The sequence below is a fragment of the Nyctereutes procyonoides genome, unplaced genomic scaffold (assembly GCF_905146905.1).
Source record: "Nyctereutes procyonoides isolate TBG_1078 unplaced genomic scaffold, NYPRO_anot_genome, whole genome shotgun sequence".
Taxonomy (NCBI): domain Eukaryota; kingdom Metazoa; phylum Chordata; class Mammalia; order Carnivora; family Canidae; genus Nyctereutes; species Nyctereutes procyonoides.
Window position 1 is genome coordinate 26,948,933 of NW_026575042.1, and position 26,367 is coordinate 26,975,299.

A 26,367-nucleotide genomic window follows, 5' to 3' on the forward strand; every position below is an offset into this window, starting at 1 on the left:
AATCATAGAGAACAACCACGCTCTCTGCTCTTAGCTTACATAGTGTATCTGCACACCCTCCAACACTGGTATGTACCAGTTATTGCACAATAATTAAAATATGAAAGGGACCATTTGTGTGTGTGTGTGCGTGTGTGTGTGGTCTCAGGAGGAACCTAGGCTTTCCTAGGCTTCAGGTTTCTACAAGGAGGGATATCAGTTAGTGGAATACTTGTGGCCTCTCGCTAACCCTCATTCATTCTTCCCCAAGAAGGAAGGATGTCTAATGTTAATGATATGTTTGAGATAAGGACTGAGCAGTTTGCTCCTTCCTCAGTCTCTCCCTTCCTGAGACACAGCTGCCTAGAGGCCCATACTCTGGTCTTGCAGTTCAGTGCAATAAGTTCAGCTCAGGGGAGTAGGGCATCTGATACGTGGCGGGCAACTACTGATAAAGAGTGGAATTTGACGAGAATAACTGCCATAGGTAGAAGCTTCTGGAGGCCCAGGCCATGTATGTCAATGTGAGTTTCCCTTAGGAGACACTGAAATAAGGATTGAGTATAAGTGGTTTACCTGGAAAGTGAGTTTGGAAAGCACCAGTGAGGGGGTGGGTAGGGAATATAGACAATTAAAGATGTATTATCAAGCCAGCTACCACTGTGGGTGATTAGAGTATAATCCCACAGTGGGCTCTGGGAAATGATGTGGAATTTGCATGTCAGCATTATCCTACTGGAGAGGTGAGGGAACTGAGGTATCTATACTCTTAGCAGTCATTGATTGAGGACTGCTCCTTACGGATGACTTTCTGGCCTGCCCCACATCATAAAGCAGCCTTCTTCAGCTTTAGGAAAAACCCTCAAGCAAAGAAATGCAGATAATAACAGTTGGAAGTTCTTCAGGAGCTCCCTGAGGCTATAACACAAGAGGAAAGTGAGTGGGGCCAGAATACTGTGTCACTACCATAGACTCCAATGTTAAAGGGTGAATTTAGCATCTCCTTCTTTAAAAAAAAAAAGATTTTATTTATTTATTCATGAAAGACACAGAGAGGGGTGGGGAGCAGAGACACAGGCAGAGGGAGAAGCAGGCTCTATGCAAGGAGCCTGATGTGGGACTCGATCCCGAGACTCCAGGATCATGCCCTGTGCCGAAGGCAGGCGCTAAACCACTGAGCCACCCAGGGATTCCCTTGGCATCTCCTTCTTAGTTGGTTGTGCTTTACCTTTATTGTGTGACTTAAGGATTGAAGGAGTCAAATTTTGGGCTTTGGCAGGATTTGTTTTCTGATCACCTATTCTTATGTCTGGCTATTATATGTGACTATTTTCAGAGGTTATGGGTCTTGGCCCATCTCCCAATAGTCACCTATAGCTTCCTCTCTGTAGATCCTCTAGATAGGGCTACCTGCCTGGCAGACGCCGGCAGCTTCCTCAAGACAAGGGCTGTATCCCCATGATTAGTAGCAGCATCTCTAGTAGCTCAACCATCTCACATCCATGTGAAATGATATTTCTACTCCTCCACACTCTGGATTCCCTCAAGACAGAAGCTAGGGCTGAGAAAAAACTAAAAAATCCAGCAATTAATTGATGTGCTGCTCAGTGCTCCAAAAATTGTTTGGAGAAACCAGTGGTGTTCACTCCATCAAGACTGGTCAGTTGGACTTGGTGATGGAAAGGAATAGAGGGTCAGAAGAAGGAATGGGAGAGTGAGATAAAAGCTGTCACAGGACCATGGATGCTGGAAAAAGCAGCGTTGATCAGAGATGAGAAAATGAGGGAAGCTGTGGACAAGATAAGCAAAATAAGGAGATCACAACGCAGGCCAAGGAGCAAAACAACAAAACTAACTCTCCTGGTCAAAAGAATAGAACTAGTCAACAGAAAGAGAAAAAGGAAAAGTGTGGAGGGAAGAGACGAAAAGGTATTACATTGAACAAGGTGTGTTGTCCAATATCCTACAGGATCAAACCATCTTGCTATGTGGATTCAAAAAAGAGATCTGTGAGAAGCAAAGAGTAGTCCAAGAACTGGTCTGGTGGGCGTTCTCCTAGTTCCAAGTAGCAACAGAAGACTGCTGGAATAGTTTAAACCTTAGCTATTCAACATGAGAGACACCTAACTCTGGGAAACAAATAAGGGGTGGTGGAAAGGGAGGTGGGCAGGGGGTTGGAGTGACTGGGTGACAGGCACTGAGGGGGGGCACTTGATGGAATGAGCACTGGGTGTTATGCTATATATTGGCAAATTGAACTCCAATAAAAAATATACAAAAAATTTTTAAAAAATAAAATGTGAAAAAAAAACTTGAAAAAAAAATAAACTTTAGCTATTCAGAGAGTGGTCCACAGACCAGTATCAGCATCCCCTGAGAGCTCATTAGGAATGCAGAATCTCGGGCCCCACCCCAGACCTACCAAATCAGAGTCTGTATCTTAACACAATCCCCATATGATTTGTGATCACAGTGAAATTTGAGGAGCATTGGATTAAATGAAAGTATGATGGGATGTCTCACAGGCTCTGAGGACAGGGGTCTAGCAAGACCTCAAGAACAAACTAGAACCGACAACCTGAATACTAACAAGGTGTCCCATCTATCTACTCCTGAACAATAAAGTCCAGTCAGGAGCTTGTACTCCTGAAAACAACAAAGTTCAATCACAAAAGTGGAGATCACACTCTTGGAAATAAAATCTTTCAATTGCCAGGTTTCTCTACTTTTAAAATGGTCATTATGGACAAAATTAAAGCAGAGTCCATAGAGAACAGAAATTTGAACACTTGATTACACTATGAGGAGAAGGTTGAATTTCTTTTAGAACTAAATGGAGACATCTGTTTTGTTTAAATTAAGGATCTGTAAGTACCAGCTAGGGACAGAGTTGACAGCCATTTCTACAATAAAGTAATAAATCATGGGGATGGTTAAGGAAGCAAGGAACCCCACATTCTTGCTTTGTTAAACCAATTAAGCAATAAGCCATCTGGGTCCTTTTGTTAATTACTGTCAAACGCAACTTACACAATTGAATTCAGCCTTTTATTTAATTATATTAATTTATTCCAGCAACTTCACTCACAATGCCAATAATTAAGTTTACTTAAAAAAATAGAGGTCTTGTTTAATTTTTAGTTTGCAACTATTAATACCATTTACAGGGTTGCCATCTGATAATTTTTTAGCTCCATCCCAGCCTCAGGATGTCAGGAGAATTTGTTTTAAATATAGAATGTCTGAAGGAAGCAGACAGTGGCTAAAATCTCTTCTCTCAATGGGCTGATGAATCTATCGAGATCAGCACTATCCAATAGAACTATTTGCAGTGATAGAATGTTCTATATCTGTGCTCTCCAATACAGTAGCCACTAGGCACAAGCAGCTATTAAGCACTAGAAATGTGACCAGTACAACTGAGAAACTGAGTTGTAATTTTTATTAAAAATTAACATTTAATTTAACATTTAAATAGCCACATGTGGCTAATAGCTACTGTAGACAGCACAGGTCTGGAGTGTATTCTGAGGAAGGAAAAATGCAGTGGGCTATTGACTTAAGCTGATGGAAAAAGAATACATAATTATGATAGGCATTGCTTAGAAACCCTCACTTCCTACCTAGTTTTTCTTATTTGAAACACTCTAAATTCTGAGACAGCCCAGAGGAGATAATATCTTTGAAGGGAGGTTTCTAAGCTGACCGTGTAGAGATCAAACTCTACTTAGAGGAGAAACAGGGGGATAAATGGTGTCTTCTTAACAGTACAATCAACTTCACTCAACAGCTCCCTATGGCCAAACTAGGTAGACCAGGTCACAGCAAGGAGAGCCCTTCAGCTCTTGCTAGCACTGGCTCTGCTCTAGCTGAGGCATGTAGCTCCCCCAGTTATGAACATTCAACCTGCAGGCACATTTGGGGATCCCAGGCTCAGAAATGGCCACATCAGCCCTAATGGGTATTGATACCCAACTCTGGTTCCTTTCATATGAGTTTTGGCTCAAGTGCAGGCATGTCCCTTCTGGGGAGGCTTGTTTCTTTATGGAGGTTGCTATTTCTGATTCAGTCAATGCAAACCCTATGACAGGGCATCAGGAGAATTTCTCAATTGTATATACTTTGTTACTGGGAATGCTCAGTCCAAGCTGACCCTTCCAATACCAATGATTAAAGAGAAATACATTGCATGAGATTCTGGTTGGGGTTAACCAAGCTAGAGAAGGGCTAGGGCAGGGAGAATGGAGGTAGAAAGTATGGAGGAAATTCTCATTTACATGAAAACATCCTATTCCAGGTCTGCTGACTTTCTAGCTGAGCTGAGCTGGAGAATTGGGCCAAAGCTCTTCCATCTTCTTTTGAACTCTACTCTTCCTCAGTGGCCTCCCTTTCTTCTTCTGAGCTATGGCTCAGCCAGTGAACATGGAATTTGTCCTAATGAGCTTAATCCAAAGTTTTTGGGATGTCAGGCCATTATATCCTCTTCACACTTGAATTTTCATGGTTGGCTACACAGAGGATCCAAGGTAAGGCCATTTGCAAAAGATTTATCTATTAGATTTATGTATCATTGGAGATGTTGCCAGAGACTGCCCATGCCTCTTTCTTTTATCAGAGATAAAAAGCAATTATCAAGTGCTCAATGGGAAAAAAAAAAAAAACCCTAATCTTCCATACTATGTAATGACCATCTACCAGTGATGAAGACAATGAGCAATGAATTTTTTTTCCTTTTTCTAAAACAGCCAGCAGTCAATGCAATAAGGTGTAAGAAGCAAAGACTTTCCATATTCATTCATGGAGCTTTCTTTTCTACTGTCACCAGAAGCACAAACACAAAAGGGTCTGCTTCATGAAATAAACATGCTCTTTCAGTTCTCTTGGGGCTGAACTGTGATGACTAAACTTCTGTTTTCCCTTTGACAGTCACCGTTCATCCACAGTGTTGACATTGTCAAATCGCCACAGCTGGCTGGCTTTTCCATCACACTGGTGCAAGTACAAATCTTTACTGTTTTCCTGCACCACAGCTTCCATGCATTTTCCAGAAAGAATGTGGACAATCATTCCATTCTGAAAAGAGAAAAAAAAAAAAAGGAAAAGAAAAGAAAACCAGTCAATTCTCTACAATCAGTCAGCAAAGAAGGATATTTCTAAGCTTTGTGCTCATTATTATAAGAATTATAGAGGTGGTCTGAACTGGCTGATAGGAACTGTAGTATGTTGGCTAATATAAAGTATAATTTAGGGATGCTTGGGTGGCTCAGCAGTTGAGCGTCTGCCTTCGGCTCAGGGCATGATCCTGGAGTTCTGTGATCAAATCTCACATCTGGCTCCTTTGCATGGAGCCTGATTTTCCCTCTGCCTATGTCTCTGCCTCTCTCTTTCTGTGTCTCTCATGAATAAATAAAAAGAATAATAAAAAGATTTTAAGAATCTTTAAAAATATAAAGATTTTTATATTTAAATCTTTAAAAATATAAAGTATAATTTGGGGTAGCCCTAAAAATAAATATTATTTGGAAGCTTGAGGTCATTAATTAAATTATCTTTGTTGAGATTGTATAATTGTGCCAATTCTTAGAGAGTTGTGGTTAGTAGCATGCCAGGGTACAGAGCATGTTCAGTCTTTATACCATATTGGAGACATTCATTGTTATCCTTGTCTTGTATATTTTTGCTTTCGAAAAGATTTTAATCTGGTCTCTGCCCCCTCTGGATCCTGCAATTTAGTACTGCTGCCACCAGGTTGCAGTAGAAAGTGAAAGCTCAAGGATATATAAAGGGCCTAAGTCAGTCATGTTTGAAGGATGTCAGTCACGCTTCCTACTCAAAAGCGACCAGATTTAATATTGAATATGGCTATCCTTTTTTCCAACAAAAATTGATTTTCTATTTTAAAAGATTTTATCTGTTTATTCATGGCAGAGACATAGGCAGAGGGAGAAGCAGGCTACCTGCAGGGAGCCCAATGTGGGACTTGATCCCCAGACCCCAGGATCACACCTTGAGCCAAAGGCAGATGCTCAACCACTGAGCCACCCAAGTGCCCCCCAAAATTTATTTCTTTTTGAAAAGTTAAACATTTAGAACAACAATGCTGATAATGTCCATTTGGTTTTTTTTTTTTAGTTATAATTCATACACCATAATATTCACTCTTTTATAGAATACACCTTGATGGCTTTTAGTATACTCACAGATTCCATGCAACCCTCACTGTAAAAAGAAACCCACCATCCGTTAATAATCATTTTCTGTCTCTCCCTCCTTCTAGCTCCTGGAAATCACTAATTTGGTTTCCATATTAATGGATTTGTCTATTCCAGACATTTCCTATAAGTGAAGTCATATAATATATGACCTTTTGTGATTGACTTCTTTCTCTTTGCGTAGTGAAATAGTACCTAATTTCTTTTTTCTTTTCATTGCAGTAAAAACAAATTACATAAAAGTAACCATCTTAACCATTTTTAAGGGTAGTTTTGTAGTATGAAATATGTTCACATTGTTGTGAAACACATATTCAGAACTTTTTCATCTTTCAAAATTGAAACTATACCTATTAAACAACTCTCCCCTCCCCCCAGGCTCCTGATAACCACTATTCTATTTTCTGTTTCTATGAATTTGACTACTTTAGATACCTTCTATGGGTGGAATCATATAATATTTGTCCTTTTCTGATACACACTTAGTGTGACGTCCTCCAGGTTCATCCATGTTGTAACTTGTGACAGAATTTTTCCTCTCCTTTTAGGCGAATAGTATTACATTATATACATATGAACATATAGGTATTTATAAATAAATAGTATTCCATTTATTTATTTATGTGGAATACTATACCACATCTTGTTTATTCATTCATCCATCACTGAATGCTTGGGTTGCTTCTACCTTTTGGCTATTGTAAATAGTGCTATTATGAACAATACTTCACTCCTTTTCATGGCTAAACAATAATACTTTTTTAAAGTCTTAGTTTTTAGTGTATGTGCTGCCAAAGCGAGCACAAAGTCTTAGTTTTTAAAGCCTGAAATACACTGGGTGTATCTTACTAATCTTTTACTTATTATTTTAAAATGCTCTTTTTAAAGCATTTCTTATACATAGGACTTGAGTTGAATGGTCCTTTGTTACCATTCATAATGGACCTTAACTTGGTTTCCAAGATGTATTTGAGCATGTGTGGGCCTGAGTCTTAGATCCACTTATCACCAAGTAGAGAAGGAAGGGCCTTTCTATTTCTCCTAAAACCACATCACTGAGGTATTTGGCTGCTTCTATAACATACTCCATGGTCTTGCTGGTGACCTGAGCTAATAAACTTCAAAAAGGGACTGTCTCCTCTTTCTTCCATGATCTTAGTCAGAGATTTACAAAGACATGGCAAATTAGTCTTCAAGAGGCTGTTGGTCCAACTTTGCTACAAGGTTGGCTTTATTCCTCCTGAGGCCTTAACACCAAGTCCCTAAGTTCAACAGCAGGGGCACCAGCCTGTATGGTAACACTTGACTCTTGGAAGACTCCAGAACACAATCCCAGCCAGAAGCATTGCTGAACACTTCCTGAGTAGATGACTCACCTCTTGGAAGTCCCAGTGCTGTTGATGGATAGCAGGGCCTTCCTTGGTGCAGTTCTGAAGAATCACCTGCTCTTGCCTGACATCAAAGCACAGGTGCTGTGGGCTGCCATAGTGGATCTGCTTCCTGCTGGTGTGCTTCAGGTGCTGTGACAGAGGGGATGGTTGTTAGCATAGCTAGAAGGAGATCTTTTCCAAAGCTAGAGGTGAAGGAAGGAGAACTCAGGTCTAGGGGCAATCTTTAGATCCTATTAGGGTCAGCAATACAATCTCTCATAGTCCAAGCTACACATACAATCCTAGACCAGACCCAGCCACTGAAATCGCCATGTGCCACATGCTGTTGTATTCATGATTATACATTTTGGTATGTTTCTCCATTATTCTTTTTATTGCATCATAGGTGAGGCCATAAGGAATACTGTGTATCGTGTGAGTGCACTGCCTGAAGAGCAGATAGGGGACACTCTTGAGGCCCAAGGTTATCTCTTTCTGGAGAGATCTAACCTGGCCTGTAACTAATTCTCCTGCTGTCTGTTGCATCTGCTGACTCTCACTCATGGTCATTTTTTCCTCCCATGTTTTGTAGTGTTGGATTGTGCATATCTTTGCAGAGGGGCTTTAGCTGTAGGAAGCCTGTGTAGCCTGGCTGGAGAGTACCTTCTGATAAAACCATTTTCTGTTTCTGCCAGGTACAGCTTGAATGAATTTTTATATTAATTTCGTGGCTGGGAGACAGAGTTGGGTTCATGGATGTGCGACCTGTGCATTCACGTGGGGCCTCATGCATAGAAGGGCTTAGTGTTTTTGGTTTAATATACTTAGTTTAATGTTCTATTGTCACTACCTTGAAATTTTTAATAATTATTGAATGATGGGCCCCACATTTTCATTTCTTTCTGGGCCTCACGAATCGGGTAGCCATTCCTACTGGAAGATTCCCACACCATACATATATTTGAACCTGAAACCCATATTAGGTGTAGGCTGCTGGTTAAAAAAATTTTTTAAAAGTAACTTTCTCTATACAAAGACCCTGTGGAGACAGACAAGCTTCCTTTTCATCTTCCTGTGGGAGTGGGTGGATTTTTCTAGTCAAACTTTTCACAGATGTGTTACTCTTTGAAACTCAAAGTTGGCTTTCTATGATGTCTCATTTCCAGCTTCTCATCTGTCACAGGCTGAAGTTAGGCTCTCATTAACTACTCCTGCCTGTAACTAATGCCTCTGGATTCCCCTGGCTCCCTCACCTCAGGCAGGATAGTTTGGCCCATGCCTTATGGCTGCCTCTTGATTTTTGGGCCCTGGAGATTTCCCTTTGTTACAAATTCAGTTAGTTTTGTGTTTCTTCTTAATTTTTATATGGCATATATAGGTGCTTTTATGAGAAGGGCTTTCGACTTAGCTAGTTCATGATTTTGCTACATGTAGAAATCCTTGCTAATCTTCTCCTTCCCAATAAGATTCAGAAAACCCATCAACACTAACATTCTGTTTGCATGCAGGAGACAGGATTATTGCCAGCTGCAGAGGAGGAAACCAAGACTTGGAGGGGTTAAGAAGGCTTCTGATATCATACAGGTAGAAAGTGGTGAGCTGTTTCTACCACCTTACACGGCTTCCTCACTTAGCACTTTATCTCTCTGTCCCCCTCCCCTGTGCCAGGTGTGAATGCCTTTTGGTGTATTCTGGAACACTGGTTAAGGGCCAAGCCAAAAGAGGCCACATGCATCCTAAGCACCTGCTTCCCCACAGGCCCTCCAGATGCAGGCTTTCCCCCAGGGATTCCAGGGTCTCCCACTGGCAAGCCTGGCCTCATGGTTCCTCCCTGCAGGGCTGGAATCCAGACCCTCCAAGACATGTTCTGGCATTTGCCCCAGGCTCTTGGGGCCTCACCTCACTTGTTGGAGCAATATCTCCAGCAACTTGTACTTTGTTGTTTGTTTTCAATAGAGGCCTTAATGCAAAGATCCTTGTCATAGGCCAAAAGAGATTTGGGGACAGAGTAGGCATTCTAGGTTCATCCAAGTCATGAAAACCCTCAGCCAGCATCACTGAGGCTTCCACCATCTTGGGAGTTATTTCGTGATGGAAATTTTAAAGAGAAGCTATACCCTAAGATACAAAGAGACCTTCCTGATAACCAAGAGGCCTACAGGATGCTACACCTTCCCCTGACTCAGTAACCTTCTTCTTTCCTCAGACAATAGAGGGCATGAAGTTTACCAATCATTGGGGTACTGAAGGAAGAGACATGGTTCTACCCTTCAACTCTTTCTTTTAGCTTCTGGAAATTATAACCCAGGGGTTTTAGAGCCCCATGGACCAGAGAGAGCTTCAAGGGATCTATGAACCCTGGAAATTGTTAAAATTTTGTGCAGATGCACTTTTTTCTGAGGAAGAGTCCTTAGAATTCATCACCTTCTTAAAGGAACCATGTGACCTGTGATGGTGTCTGCTAGTCTGACCTCTGAGCTTTTAAGCCCCACCCCTTCACCTTATCCCTTTGCTCCACCTCTGGGCAAGCTCATAAGAAAGCCCTGTGCTTTCTTCATTGGTGTTGGCAGAAAGTTCAAACCAGGTATGCCCAGCCAGAGTTTGGGTACCCTCACCTGGCCCGCCCCCCGACCACATAAGAGCCAAAGCCAGTTGTCTCTTGCTGTCTCAACCCAGTTGCTGGCCTACCTGGGAGCCTGCCCAGCTCTCCCCCAGAAAGTCTCATAGCATGAATAATGATGCTTTCCATTGTTTCATTGCATGTGTGAAGTCATGAGTCTCCATATCTGAACCAAATTTGGGGTCAAGGGTTGATCACGCGTCCCATAGGGCAACCACAAGATATAACCTAAAAAAGGTTAAGAACCATGGGCAGGGAACAAACAAGCCACTAGACTGGCCCATCCTTACTAGGCCTACATTTTCACCAGGTGTCACCTGGATTTCTCAGCGCTGATTTCAGATTGTCTGTCCCATGGTGAGCTACTGCTATCTGAGAATGGGAACTCTGGCTCAGGGAGCAGCCTCTCCCTGTGGTCAAGGTGCCTGCCGAGCATATTCAGCATCTCTCTTTGACTGCCCTTTGGGCAGCCCCGTCCTTGTTGGGTCCAGATAGGTCCAGCCACATTGCAGAGTGGGGCCTCGGGGAAAACTGTGTGATTTGTCTTTATTGCTGCCTCTTGGTCCCTCCCTGAGCAAGTCATCAGAGCACTGTAACCTGGGGAGTGGCCCCACCAGCCCTGGCATCCCAGAAGAGCTTATGTGTTATTCCCCTCTGCTCTGAAGGGGTGTTTGTTCTCTCTGCTTTGCTTCTGACCATGGAGTGAAAGGCTTCCTCCCTGTGGGAGGAATTTCACAGACCAAATTGCTCTGTGCATGGGAAATGTTCTGAATGAGGCCAATGCTCTGCAGCTTGGAGCCAATGACTCCATCTGTGTGGGAGCCCTCCTCTGGCAAGTGGAGCAGATGGTCGTCTGAGGCCACAAGGCCTGTCTGCTCCCAATCCAGCCCTCCTCTTCCGCTTCACATAGACCACAAAAACGTGCATGTCCAGAGACACCCACACAGATAAACAGAAGCACACACGCCAGGCTCCTGTGGTGCCCTATTGATTCCCCTTTGTGAACTCTGGCTCCCTTAGAGCCACATTAAATTCCTGAAAGCCTCACCACATTTGCTTGTGAGGCTTCAGAGTCAGAGAACTGAGACAAGACTGCAGCCATGAGTTGTAGGTTTGAGACTCCACTGCAAGTGGGGAACACTTTCTGGGCTCTCCTTGCCTCCTCAGTGCTTCTGTGTCTACGGTGCCCACTTGCGTGAAACCTCCTTCCCGTCTCTGGTTCTAGCTGGCCGATGATCTCTGGCTGGTCTTCTCTGACTTTGGATGATAGATTTTTAATTTAAGTAGGGAGATTTTCCATAAACTCTGGATTTCAAACATCTTTCAAAACTTGGGGGTGATCTCATAATATTGGGGCCACTTTCATACAAAAGAGAAAGCATTGCTGAGGCTGGGGAATGGTGCTGCTGCCCTTTCAGATGGGCACATGTTCTGCAGACACTCCTCAGTCTCCAACCCAGCTCACTATGCTCTCTTTCTTTCCCTGCCTCACCCTGGGCATATATGACCTTGCAATCCCTGGGCTAGTCACTCTGAGCCTCAGTTTCCTCACCCGTTAGATGAATGGCCAGATACTCTCCATTTCCCCCAGGCTTGGATAATTGTATTCTCTGATGATGGTCTATGTCTGTGCTTGTGCCTGAGGGTGGGTAGGCAGAGCTGGGACGGGTCACTGGAGTAGGGGACACAGGACTACTGAAAGGAGATGCCCTTAAAGGGAAGCGAGGAGCATCCCAGGAAAGACCACCCTCAGGTCTTCCCGGCTGTTGAATGCTGAGAACTCTGACTACCTACCTGCTGCTGCCGGCTGTCACTGCAAGGAGCTAGCATCATGGCACAGCCCGGGATGTCCCCTTCTGCCTGGCAGTCTGCACAGAGGCCAAGTCCGGTATTGTGGAGCTGGAAGTGGACACCCATGCAGATATGAACCCCCCTGTCAACTGTAAAGACACCTGCTGTCCAGTGCCATTCCTGCAGTATAGCTCAAGGTACCAGGTTCAGACCACAGAAATAAGCAAGGTCAAGCTGAAAGCTCTAACTCCCAGGGACAGGAAGCAGGCCACACTTGTCATGATGAAGGGCCCTGAAACAGGCTTTGCAGCAATCCAGTCACCTCCCTCCAGGTAGGCATGAAAGCCTCTGAGGCCCCAATGAGTTGGAGACAGTGTGGCTAGGATCATGGTCAAGCATCTGAACATCCAGTTCCTGTCTTGGGAAACTGCCCCCACCCTTCCTCCTCATCTTCCCTGGGTCATGCCTTGCCTTTCCAGAGAACCTCAGCCTGCACTCAGTTGGGTACAGCTCAGGGTAGATGTTGGCCAGAAACCAGTGGAACATCCGACACCCCAGCCTTCTTTGCAGCTGCAGACGTTCTGTGCAATCTGGCTTCTCGGCCTGGGGCGGGAGAAAGACACAGGTAGGGAGACAGGTGAAGGCTGCTGTTCACCACCATTCACATTTGGGGAGGGACAGAGGTGGCTGGGAAGAAGCTGCAGGAATGGGACTCAGACAGGGGACCAAAGCCACAGTTCTCCAGGGCTGCAGACAGGAGGGAAGGTCATGTGTTGGGGGAAGAGGTCTGAAGAGGACAGAATAGGATGGATCCTCCGTATAGAGAGCTGTGGAACCAGTAATGTGGTTGTGAGGTCACTCCTTCCCCACAATCCCTCATTTTTTCAGTTGACAGAGACCATTATATCTGTGCTTTAAGGACTTCTCTGTGAAAGCCAGTGAAACAGTGGGGCTTTGCACCTAGGCAGGTGAGGTGCAGCACTATAATGAGCCTTATGGAGGCAGGAATTGACCCAAAGGCCACTGAGATTAAATAAGCTGGGAAATTGTGGGGTGGGGTGGGGATAAGGCAAGTTTACTCTTCTTCTCCTCTAAGTGCCCAACCTCCTCCATTAATGAATCATTCCTTTGGGCTATGCTATCCCCTTTCTTTGAAATTTTCCTTTATAATACAGTTGTCCTGGGATGGATATCAGGTAAGTCCTTAACACTTTAGTATAAATTTATGTATTTGGCTGTATTGATAAGATGTAAGGAAACCTATGTATACATTTGCTACTAAATCCTGGATATCTTTAGGGAAGACAGAGGTGCTAAGGAGGAGATGGAAAGATCAGAAACAAAAACAGAGAGAGGGGTGCCTAGATGGCTCCGTTGTTTAAGCGTCCCACTCTTGATCTCAGCTCAGGTTGTGACTTCAAGCTGAATCGGGCTCCATGCTGGGTATGGAGCCTACTTAATAAAAGAGAAAGTGGGGTAAGGAGAGGAAAAGAGAGAGGGCTAGAATAAGAAGTCCATGTCCTCTAGGATGGCAACTAGACACTGGGCGTTATAACAGGCTGTATCAAGTGGGATTGGTTTGATTCAGCTTTCTCCCTCTTCTACTCCTCAGATGGCAATGTTGGAGGAGTAAGGTCTGAATCTGCCATACTGAAATGCTCTCGGCATGCTTCTCAAACTGTTATCCCAAGCACCTGGCTCAGAAATGCCCAAGGAACTTGTTAAAATGCAGATTCATAGGCCCTACACTAGAGACTATGATTCCATAGGCTGGGGCAGCACCCCTGGAATCTGCTTTTTAACTCTCTCTCCTGGTGAATCTTATCCACAGGAAGCTTGGGAACAACTTCTCTAAGTCAGGAATGTCTTATTTATTTAGCATATTTACCTAACATTAAACCAAAGAGATCTACTACTTTCCTTTAAGGAAATTAGTATAAATTTTTTGTAGTTTCTTGGCATTCGGAGTGTTCACTTGAGACTTTGCCAGCCATTCTGTAGGGCTGGACTTTGGTCCCAGAGCAGGAACATTCCTTCATGCATATTCCATCACCTTCAGCTTTCTTGGTAATGAAACAAACTGGTACATCTAGCCAGCCCTTGTCTGACCTCAAATGAGGAAGGATGCTGACAATGAACTTGCCCTTCTGTACACCCTTGCCTGAGAGGAAAACAAAACAAAACAAAAAACAAGAGGATGACAACTCTTCCAACAGTGAAACCCCAGCCTTGTCTTTTGAGTGCCCAGAATTTCTGTATCTCAAAATCCATACGAGGATTTTGAGGTTGGAGTAGGAAAGGGGATGGAAGGATAGAAATTGTAGAGCAAAATGAGGCAGTGATATTATTAAAATATTTTTTATAAATTTATTTTTTATTGGTGTTCAATTTGCCAACATATAGAATAACACCCAGTGCTCATCCCGTCAATATTATTAAAATCTTGATACTGATGTAAGCAATAGGACAGTTCCAAAACATGAATTAATAGGAATGTTTAAAGGGGGGGAAAAAGTCTTCTCATTTACCAGTAGGAGGTGCCATTGTCTTTGTGAAAGTCAGATGAACAGATGGGGAGATTTCTGAATCAGAATAGAGCTATGCTGAGTGAAGTAAGTCAATCGGAGAAGGACAAACATTATATGTTCTCATTCATTTGGGGAATATAAATAATAGTGAAAGGGAGTATAAGGGAAGGGAGAAGAAATGTGTGGGAAATATCAGAAAGGGAGACAGAACATGAAGACTCCTAACTCTGGGAAATGAACTAGGGGTGGTGGAAGGGGAGGAGGGCGGGGGGTGGGGGTGAATGGGTGACGGGCACTGAGGGGGGCACTTGACGGGATGAGCACTGGGTGTTATTCTGTATGTTGGTAAATTGAACACCAATAAAAAAATAAATTTATTAAAAAAAAAAAAAGAATAGAGCTCGGCCCTGCAGTGTAGGCTGGTAAGGGGCTTTTGGGAGTTGTCCCAAGACCTTTGTGGGTGGTGGAAATCTTACCTCAGGCGTCCCCACACCCTGCATAGCAAACATTAATGGGAACCCACATCTCAAGTTGAATAGTATGTATGTGTCACGCCACAAGAACTGAGGTGAGTGGCAGTTGAAAATGCACTGTTTGTGGACGTTTAATTAAATGTTTAAGATTTTAATTTTTCCGTGGCTTATATTAGATCTTTATATTTATACTTACATTTGTTTCATGTCTTGGATAATTTCATAGCCTTGAGCATTTTGCCCAGGTTGAAAAGGCCCCCTGAGACCTGTTACTGCTAATATTCCCTGCCCAATCTGTCCTCTGCCCCAATGTGTCTTACAACCCATGGATGTCATCCAACAGACATCAGGGGGCTGCAGACCAAGACCAGCTGGGATGCCCTGATGCTTGGGAGAGACGCTGGGGAGAGACAGGCAGCCCTGCCAAGTAGAGGAGCCACTTGAGAGGAACAACTTAAGGGAAACACGAGGTGGAAGCTTTTATTCCCCCCCACCAGGCTAGAGGGAGAGGCACTCCCTGGCCCACTCTCCTGCTGGTGGCCCTGTGGCACGTCCAGAAGCCCCCGCTAGGATCACTCCTTACCTTGCTCAAGGAGAAGGCCTCTGGGCTGTGCCTGTAGAAGGTTTCTTTGAATGAGCCCAGCCAGGTCTCAGCGATGCGAACCTTGTTCCGCACAGTAGCCTCCTGATCAAAGGGGGAGTGGGTTTCCTGATTTCGGTAGATGTGCCCCACTCGAGAGCAGGGCAGGATTTCAACAGAGCCACCACAGAGCCAGACCTTCCAGAAAAGGAGAAAATAAACATCTGAACACCATTCCGAGGACATGGGAAGTGAGGGACCCTGACAGGGGCTGGCAAAATGCACATGATATCAGGAGCAAAAAATGGTAAAGAGAATTAGAATCCTCAGGGTGCCATAGAGTTTCCAGATCTGGGAGTTCTGGGCAGGGGAGTGACAGGGTGGAAAGAATGAGTATATTTGTCCCAGGACAGAACCAGTGGAGTAAGGGGGCCACATCCATGCAACGTGACCTGCCCCTGAAGCACACATGCAACGCTTTTAGAGATGTGGCCATGTGGATTAGCACCCCTGTTCCTCAAAGCTGCTTTCTCGGGGAGCAAGGGGTCCCTAGTTCTCAGAGAATTTCTAAAAACTCATGAAATCTCCTGCTGCAAAGGCACCAGAGCCATTTATGTGAAGATCAAAACAAGTTTTCCTTAAACATAGTTGGTCTCTCCTTTAGGAGGGTTCTCACTGTTCACTAACGCTCCTGCCTCCTCCCAAATACCTGGAATTCATTTGATAGGAAGCCTTTCATTTCACACTTGAGGGTAAAGAGGAAAGATGAAAACATTCCTAGCATAGGCAGCATATAAACTGAAACATACCACACATGGAGTTCCCAAACTGTGTGCCAAGGTACCCCCAGGGTGCCCCAGCAATCTCAAAGGTCTTGCAGACAGGCTCTTTTAAATGTTTGGGAGAAACATAGTGACATCTGTTGGATGTTCTGCAAACTACAAGCTTGAGCTAATTCGTGGTTTCAACGTTAGATGGCTGCACTTGATAACATTCATCCTTATTGGGTTAGGTTTTCAGTGGTTGCTGTGATGAAAAAGCAAGTATTGTGTTAAAATCGACATGGAGGGACATCTGGTGGCTCAGTGGTTGGGCGTCTGCCTTCCGCTCAGGGCATAATCCCAGTGTCCTGGGATTACGTCCCGATCAGGCTCCCTGCTCCATGGGAGCCTGCTTCTCCCTCTGCCCATGTCTCTGCCTCTCTCTGTGTGTCTCTCATGAATAAATAAATAAAATCTTTTAAAAATCAGCATGGAATGGGAAATGAGGGTGGCGGTGTCTGATCTGATTCCAAGGTTTGAGAAGTTGTGTGGGGCTCAACAGGTGCTAAATTTTTAGGACAAATACTTGTTTTACTTATTTTTTAGAGCTCCAGTAGTTCCCTCTTATCCATGGGGGATATGTTCAAGAACCCCAGTTGATGCCTGAAATCACAGATAGTTCAAGAATCTATATATACTATATTTTTTCTTATACATACACCCATATATGCCCATGATTTAACTTATAAATTAGGCACATTAGGAGATTAACAACCACTAATAAAATAGAATGGTATAATGATAAACTGTAACAAAAAGTTATGTGAATATGGTGTTTCTCTCTCAAAATATCTTCTTAGAGCATACCCAGTCTTCTTGTGATGCTGTGAGATGATAAAGTGTCCACATGATGAGATGGAATGAGGGAAATGATGCAGGCACTGTGATCTAGCATTAGGCTACTACTAACCTGACCATACCTCAGAAGGTGGCTCATCTCTTCTGGGCCATGGTTGACCATGAGCACCAGAAACCGCAGATAAGGGGGTTAACCACCGAATTCAATGTGCAGAACTGCTTGGCATTTGTTTTGACCTATGGGTGCTGTGAATAATGGCTGAGATGCTGAGGGTGCCATGCCCAGAGAATGTACAGGAAACTTTGTGCTACGGTATACATGGCTGATACCGTGCCCTTTCCTATGGGCAGGTTTGATAGCTGGGTTCACTAGGGAATACAGGCATGAGAGAGATGGGAAAGGGAGTTTTGACACACCACATTTCATGACTTTATACTTTGCCTGAAGCCTCAGACCCAACTAGGGGCATTTACTGGCTGCCTCCAAGCTGGGACCTTACACACAACTCCATAGAACCCACCCGGCTCCTCCCTTGATCCAGGACATACCTTGAGAGATAGTTCGAGGTTTTCGCCACCCTGCAGTGACATGAGAGGGTCATAGGCTCCAGTGTTTTGGAAGTAATGTCTGTCCATGGCCACAACCCCAATGGGCACCACAGGGCTCCTGGGCAGAGAGAAGACAGGAATGATCAGGTTAATATATAAATTACATAAGTCCAATTTAGAAAATCAAGACAATTTTTTTTTTGCACTTCTAAGCTTATGGCTTATCAAACTTCTGTTAGAGTCACACTCCCTTGAACGGACCCTTCGAAGTCCTGTTTGTGCCTAATGTCTTCATTCTGTGTCCCTGTACTAGATACTCAGAGGCCACCAGAATAATTGGTTGGCATTGGGCAGTATATGACGGAGATGGACTGTGGCTAATGGAGATCCACTGCCCAGAGGTGAGCACCACCACCCTTGTCCCAGAGGCTCTTCTTACAATGTGACATTGACGTTGCTTCCCCTGAGAGGTGGGGTCTATATTTCCTTCCCATGAAGAAAAGACCTGTGATTATGTTGGAAGTGACCCTGGGTGACTTCTAAGGCTTGGTTAGAGAAGAGGATAATGTACTCTGAAACATTATACTAAGTGAAAGAAGCCAGACACAAAAGGTCACATATCATATGATTCCATTTATATGAAACATCCAGAATGGATCCATCCATAGAGACAGACAGTGGTTGCCAGGTGCTGGGAGGGGTGGGGAGGAGAGGGTGGGAAATACCACTTAATAGGTATGAGATTTTACTGTATTGTGATGGAAATGTTTTAGCACTAGATCCAGGTGGTGGTTGCACAACACATGCACAACATTGCTACTTGTTACAGAACTGTTCATTTTTAAATGGTTTATTTGTGACATGTGAAATTCACCATTCATTTTTTTAAATTATTTTTATTTTTTAAGATTTTATTTATTTATTCATGAGAGACACAGAGACACAGGCAGAGGGAGAAGCAGCTCCCTGTAGGACCTGATCCCTGGATCCAGGATCCCACCATAAGCCAAAGGCAGAGGCTCAACTGCTGAGCCACTCAGATGCCCCTCACTCATTTTTTTTTAAAAGGAGGGGGGATACAGCTTGTTTCACCTGGCTGGCCATCTTGGGATACATAGTCTCAGAACCCAGTGCCATGGGTAGTAAGCCCCACGTGCAGAAAGCTCATGGAGGGAGTGGGTGAAATTCCCATGGAGGTCCCAGCTGATGGTTAGCATCAACCTACAGATATTCAAGGAGCCTCAGGGCTGCCTCCTGCCCCACCATCTTGAGCCATTTCCTGCCATCCCAGATACCATGGAGCAGAGACAACCAACCCTGATGCTTCCTTTCATAATTCCCGGCCAGCAGAATCTGTGAGCTTAATAAAACTGTTGTTGTTCTACGCCATTAAGTTTGGGTGGTTTGTTATACAAAAGAAGATATCTTGAACATCTTCTTAAACAGAATAATTGCTCAAAACCCAAACATGCTCCAACACTAAAGCAAGCAAGCAACCCACAAAATTTGATGTATTTTGAGAGTTAAGACGTCTTAGCATTCACCTGACTGAATCCTTCCTTTTTAGCAAGAAAATACCTGAAGTCAGGGAAATTCTTGGGGGAGGTAGAGTTAGGTCAACATCTCAGTTCAAGGGATGCCTGGGTGGCTCAGTGGTTGAACATCTGCCTTTGGCTCAGAGTGTGGTCCTGGGGTCCTGGGATCTAGTCCCGCACCGGGTTCCCTGCAGGGAGCCTGCTTCTCCCTCTGCCTGTGTCTCTGCCTCTCTCTCTCTCTCTCTCTCTCTCTCTCTCTCTCTCTCTCTCTGTCTCTCATGAATAAATAAATAAAACCTTAAAAAAATAATAAAAAGATCCCAGCTCACGCTCTCTCACTGCCCCACTAAGGGGCGTCCACTGAAGCTACCTGAAAGAGTTTAAGCTGGACTCCGTTCACATAAGAATATAACAATAATAACACCAAGGGTTGAGTGCCTGGCATTCTCTCCATGCTTTTCATGTAGTGTGACTCTTTCAATCTTCACAACAGCCCTATTATGCTCAATTCACTGATGAGGAAACTGAGGAACAGATTACGTAACTTGCTAGGAAACGATGAGACCAGGATTAGATCCTAAGCAGTTTGGCTGCTGAGGAAGCAAAGGAGAAGCAGGCTGTGTGATAGAGCCTCACCTGATGGGGCTGATGGGGGACTGGAGGACCTTCCTTTCTCGCTCTGGCAAAGGCTCCCAGTGGAAATCCAGCTTCCAGTCCAACACGCCGCGCTGCAGGTCCTTGGAGGGGTAATATTGGAAAGTCTTCCAGTCGATCACATCTATGACTGGAGACACCACCCGGCTCCTGGAAAGAATTGTGGAATCAAATAAGAGATACAAACCATTCACTTGCTGGGGGATAGAAACATAACCTACACCCGTGTTGCCTAATACGGCAGCCAGTAGCCACATGTGGCAGCCACATAATCTGTCTGAATTGAAATGTGGTGTAAGTATAAAAAACACACTGGATTTAGAACACTTAATACAAAAAAAGAGTAGAGATCTCAGTAATTTTACACTGATTACATGCTGAAATGATAACGTTTTGGATTTAGTGGGTTTACTAAAATGTTATTAAAATTAATTGCATCTGTTTCTTTTTGTTTTATAATGTGACTATTAGAAAAGTTTAAATTATATACATGGCTTGTTGTATTTCTATTAGACAGCACTGTTCTAGAAAACATGTTTTTCCCTAAGCAGCTAGGGGCCCATTTCATTAAAGAGCATGCCTGCCTCTTTCTCTTTTGAAAAACTTCTGTTGACAGCACCCAAAGACAGGAAAGTGGGGTTCTAGGCTCAGCTCTGGAGTATGTCTCTGGGCCTCAGTTTCCTCATTTGTAAAATGTAAAATGAGGGAGGCAGAGATTGAACCACTTCCCATAAACACCTTTCTCAGCTGAAACATTCTAGGACTGTGACTCTTGACTTATTTTGGGGCCTTTAATCCCTTTGAGAATCAGGGGGAAACTATGGGCTTGTCTTCACAAAAATAATCATATGCATATATCCAAAACACTATGCACAGTTTCAGAGGGTTCATGGGCCCCTGCTCTAGGATCTGGTTTTTATTCTTCTCTATATCATACAAGTTGATTGGCTTTAAGACTCAAGACTGCCAAGTTCCAGAAGTGTCCCTGGTGTTGAGCATGCAGTGTCTATAAGCAAAACAAAGTCCTGAGTCTAGGCTTATCTGCTTGCTCATTTACTGATGCTATTGGAGGTTGTATTTTATCCCTTTGTTGTTGTTGTTGTTTATTTTGTTTTGTTCACACATCCTCAGAGAGGATGATGTGGAAAATGGTACAGGCCAGAAACTTCACTTTTAAATAAACAGGTAATCACTCAGGTGTACAGGAGCTAATCTCCACCTAGCCAATATCTCGTTCACATTTTTTTCTGGCCTGTCATGACTGTTATTTCTAAAATCTATCCCATGGGGCCCCTGGGTGGCTCAGTTGGTTAAGCCTCCAACTCTTGATTTCGGCTCAGGTCATGATCTCGGGGTCATGAGATCAAGCCATGCGTTGGATAAAATAAAATAATTTAAAATCTATGCCATTACATGGATCAGGCTTGAACTTCGGGGATACTGGAAGATGCCACTCTAAGAGAAAAGAGATTCCTGGCAGAGAGATACCAGCCATACTGTGTTTACACTTCTATCAATTTCCATCTCTGATCCTTCCACCTCAGACACAGCCAGGCTGGAGTAGCCCAGGCTACCTGAAGAGGGCCAGGCTGGTCCTAGGGCTCAATTATCTGTCCCTAAGTGACTGACATTGGCATGAGGAGTCATGGGGTTTATACTTAGAATAAGGATCCCAATATGATTTTCTTGCCCTTTTCACATTGTGCCCTTTAGAAGGTAAGGGAAACTTAATCCCTTTGGTCCCCACTACTTCTGGCATCCTGAATTGACCTAAGAAAACTGAGAAGCAGGATCAAGGAAGAAAGGAGGACACCCAGCCCCCCTCCCAAGTCCCCACTTACTGTGGAGTGAACTGAACAGATGGGATGGATTTGGCTACTGGCAAAGCATTTTGTGGAATTTCAGAATCAAGAGCCAGGGAAGCCGTGCAGCAGAATCCTGAAGAATCCCATCAAATTTGTGTCATCTTAGTAATCAGGATAAGAAAGGAAATAACATCTGAGCATCCACACACCTAGCTTGTCCTAGACCTTTGAGCTGTGTCTTTCCTGACAAAGGTGTACATTACTTTTGACCAGAAAAATGGCAACTCTAGAATTTATCAAATGTTTCTTTTTGCTCTGTCTTGCCGGAACCTCAGAGTCCTATGCAAAACTCACTGTTAAAAACTATATTACTCCAAATATCTAGTGCTATCTTTTCCTGTCTGAGATCTCCATTTCCTTCTATTTTAACCAAACACCTAAGTGATGAATCACGAGACACTCTGAGTGCCTTTTGGATAGAGATGAAGAGGATAGCAGCTGCTTATCCACGGCTGAATTAGGGAGTAACTTTAGTCTAGTGACTCAAAAATGGTGATTTAAAAAACCCAAACAGTATTATATTTAGCTTTGGGTTTCGTACCTACAGATGTGTCTGGTGTTCTTGGAATACACTTAAAGCAAAATGGCAATGCTGCCCTGTTTGACTTGGAAGGAGCTAGAAGTGTCTGCTTACACCATCATTCTCTCTTTCAAATTGAGTTTTAACTCTCAGGCAAGTACAAGGTTGATTTTCTCTTAAGCCCTTCTAAGCTTCAAGGGGTCAGGCACTTGGGTTTCAAAAAACAAACAGAGGTAAGTTGAGCTGTCAACCAAGACTGGTTGACTGCAAAACGTGAGGTCAACTAATAAACTACTGCCCAAGTATTCAAAAGCCAACTGTGGCTTCAACCTTACCAACCAAACCTAGGTTACTTACAAGCCCTAGCTTATCTCATCCCTTCTAATTACTTCTGCACCTCCAAGTTCCTCTGGGCCTGTGGTCTCTAAAGTCATTTTGGGAGTTCACTCAAGTTCTTGGTGCTGTGGAAAGTATCTTATATCGAGAAGCAAAAGGCTCTGGGTTTTCTCATCCCAGAGCTCTTGCTTCTCAAGTGTGACCTCAGGACTCGTGTCAGCTGTTGCAGTACTGTATCATGCTGGGGCCTATGTGGTAGGGTGAGGGCTGGAGAGTTTCCCTGGGGCATGAGACCAAAAGAAGGCTGCTCGCTGCTTCCCTTGTGGGCTGGAAGTATCTTGGTCCCCCGGCTGCTCCTCACTACACACACACATACACACACTGTCTCACATACTCATACTCTCTTACACACACACACACATACACTTACTCTCTCACACACTCATACTTTTCTTTCACACACATATACACACTCATACTCTTTCATACTTTCGCACGTACACACTCATAACTCACAAACACACACTCTCTCACACTTTCACATAGGATTCCTCAGATTGCTTTCCATCATTTAACCCTTTGTAGGGCAGAGAGCGATGGGAGGTGGTCTGTTCCCTATCCCTCCTTGCTTCTCCCCATTGAGCAGGCTCAGCCCTATAACCCATTATATAGGAGGAAAGTAATGGCAAATCCATATTTATAAGTAGATGGCTTATGTGTCTCTAAAATAGAGGACCAGACCAAATTCAAATGGAAAACAGCTTGGACAGCCTCTGGAGCCAGCATCACCCCCCAGGAGTTGTTGTCTTTCAGAACTTCACTAAGGGACTGCCCCTTCTCCATTGGAAGCTTTCATTTTTCTAGGGCCATGACTCTCATTCTATGGCTTGGGTATTAGAGTTCACATATAGCACAAGGCAGTTGACAGGTGGCACCTGAAATAACAGCTACCCTTGATCTTCATCTGTTGCTTTACATGGAAACCAACTACCAATCAGCACCTCTAACACTGCTCTAAAAACTGCTCTTTGAGCAACTCTGTCTGGGGCTGCTATGTACAGTTATGTGGGTTGTGCACTGCCCAAACTTAGAGAATGCCTCAAATATCATAGACATTGTAAATTTGCATAATTCTAAAATTTCTGGCAGTTAGCATTAAAGTAGCTTATTCTAAAAAAATGAATGTATTATGACACATGTTCTGAGAAATGAGAGTAAAGGGTAATGAAGAAGGGATTCCTTTTACCAATTCTTACAAAGTTGCCATATGGCTCTCTATAGACCTGTTCTGTGGGTAGGGGCAGGGAACCAGGGCTAGGAACTAGGCCTGGAACCCTCTGAATAGGATGTTGAGGAAGTTATGACTCTTTGACATAACTGATTTGTGGCTTATTACCTGTTACTCATCATTCCATTCCACCTTTTTAATGAAAATTCTTAAAGACCTTTGTCTATCTTCTGCACAATAGGTCCTCACCTGGTGACAGAAATGTCTTGCCATGAGCATCAGGGGCAGCTGGGACCCCTTTCTTCTCCTGAAGAGTAGCAGCTATTAGAAGCTGTGCCCAATGACTTCTACAGCTTTGCTTTACATGAGGTGAGCTGCCATGGGAGGCTGGAGGAAACACTTGAGCGAAATTGCTGTAGGACTAAGCAAACCTTAATAGGGGGCACTCCCCCGCCAGCCACAGCTTTCAGAGCATCACTGTGTGTAATGGAAAGGGATGAGAACTGACTTTTCTTTCAGACCCTCACCTGCAAAGGCCTGTAAGCTGAACATTAGGTCCCAAAGAAAACAGGGTACACAGGAAGCTATGAATGAGGCATGGGATGACAAAAAGATAGTTAAACCATAGGAGAGAGGGGACCTGAAGAGGAAGCCAAACGAGAATGGGTCTAAGACCAGAGGCCCATGTGTGTGCACGTGTGTGTGTGTGTGTGTGTGTGTGTGTGTGTGTGTGAGAGAGAGAGAGACAGAGAGAGAGAGAGAGAAAAACAGAGGGGGAGGGAGGGAGAGAGGAAGAATGAAAGGGAAGGAGAGGGAGAGGGGAGACATTTGATAAAGAGAGGAAGGGAAGAGCCCAGGAAATGAAAATTTCACAGACCCACCTCTTAACTGTGGAAGGTTTCTCAGGGAGCCCCATTTTATTTATAGCTGAGGACACTGAGGTATTGCCAAGTCTTCCTCTCTCAGCCTAGAGTGAGAAATCTCCAGATCTGCGAAAATGGCACCAATGTGAGAAGCAGACATGAAGGCCTCATTCTAATCAATGTTTTAACACATGTCTCACAACCAGGGTGGGGAGGGGGATGAGTAAATATCACTCCCTCATCAGCTCCTCCAATTCTTAAAATAATTCTTAGACAACAAAAAGAGCAGGAGACCGAGCATTAGAACACCTGACTCAGCTGTAAAGTCTCTGTGTGCCCCCACAGATCATTTCACCCCGTGGAGCCCCACTAACCCTGTGAAACCAAAGCAGAAGTACTTGCCTGAGGCATCTCACAGGCGGGGGTCATTGAAGAATTATATGAAAACACTCTACAACAGTCATACATACATAAGGCTTACTGATATCAATTCTTGAGTTCCTAAACATCTGCATTAAAGAAACATAGAAAATAGCCTAGTTATTGAGTGGCTGAGTGACCCTGAGGGGTCTCCTTGCCCTCTCTGGAACTCAGTTTTTTTTCAGGAGTGAAATCATGAGATAGGACTAGGTGATCTTACAGGTCCCTCCGAAAGCCACCTGTCTATGACACAGGGATGGGAATTAGATGGGGAATAGGCGGGATCAACTTTAGCTCCCACGCCACAGTCATTGTGACTTTGAAGACGGAATCCAAGATGGCAGTTTGTAGGGTTTGCATGTTTGCTTGTCCCAGTCCTGGTGCTGGATTTATACATGTCTCCTTCTCTTCTGAGATAATAGCCAGGAGTGGGCAGTAATCTGTGTCACAGTACTGGGCAAAACTAATCCTTGATTTCATTTGAGCTCTGATTGTTCTTTACTAAAAAGGAATTGCTGGACTGTTAACAATTTACGTTGTATTGCTTGCAACCTCCTCTATCTAGTGGATAATGCTAATTCTACCAGCATATTCTTCTATCTCCTCATCCAGAAATGTCTTTCCTATATGTTGTCACCCCCAACATCAAAGGAGACAGTGAATGTTTACCGTGGGGAGGAGTGTAAGAATAGGAGTCATAAGGCTTGGTTCTGGCATCAGCCTTATCTGGATGGGCATCATCAGAAGTGATAGTTTGTTGAGTTCCTACCGTGTAATACGCCTCTGCAAACCCCAAGGGTATGCCTGAGGGGGTCAGGTGGGCTAGCCACCAGGTTTTGCTTTTCCTTTGTGGGATATTCAGATTGAGGAAAATAGTCGACAGGACATGTTTAGGAACTGTATGAGGAGAACAAAGAAATGGGGAGCAAATGACAGCAGGATAGGGGAAGAAGAACAGAGAAATGGTCAAAGAAAAATTTTGAATGTTTGACTAAGGGGTGTGTAATGCAGTTCTCTACGATCTCACATTCCTGAGACATTGGTTTATAACATTAGAGACCCCTCATCCAGAAAACCAATGCTGGTTTTTGATGGAAGTTTAGCAATCACAGAGTCTAGTGCTTTCTGTTTAAGGGTAAGTACCTATGAGCAAAATATAAAGACTTTTTCTCAGGTTATATTACAATCTTGATTAAAATTGCTGACTTAAGGGGCACCTGGGTGG

General features: G+C 43.9%; 1 protein-coding gene across 4 annotated transcripts in view; it reads right to left on the reverse strand.

The window, feature by feature from the left end:
* Nucleotides 1–3,026: 3,026 nt before the first annotated feature.
* GALNT15 (polypeptide N-acetylgalactosaminyltransferase 15) overlaps nt 3,027–26,367 on the reverse strand; it is a 48,542-nt gene continuing 25,201 nt past the window's right edge. The window contains exons 1-9 of one of the 4 annotated variants that reach the window (XM_055321240.1): nt 24,109–24,719; nt 21,752–21,848; nt 19,893–20,060; nt 17,722–17,839; nt 15,557–15,751; nt 12,444–12,575; nt 11,976–12,080; nt 7,568–7,711; nt 3,027–5,052 (exon numbers count right to left, since the gene is read on the reverse strand). In XM_055321240.1, coding sequence (XP_055177215.1) covers nt 4,906–5,052; nt 7,568–7,711; nt 11,976–12,080; nt 12,444–12,575; nt 15,557–15,751; nt 17,722–17,808 — 810 coding nt within the window. In that variant the 5' untranslated portion in view covers nt 17,809–17,839; nt 19,893–20,060; nt 21,752–21,848; nt 24,109–24,719 and the 3' untranslated portion in view covers nt 3,027–4,905. Of the gene's footprint in view, nt 5,053–7,567; nt 7,712–11,975; nt 12,081–12,443; nt 12,576–15,556; nt 15,752–17,721; nt 17,840–19,892; nt 20,061–21,751; nt 24,720–24,740; nt 24,849–26,367 lie in introns of those variants that run through there. The other 3 variants (XM_055321238.1, XM_055321239.1, XM_055321237.1) reach the window with 3 other exon arrangements.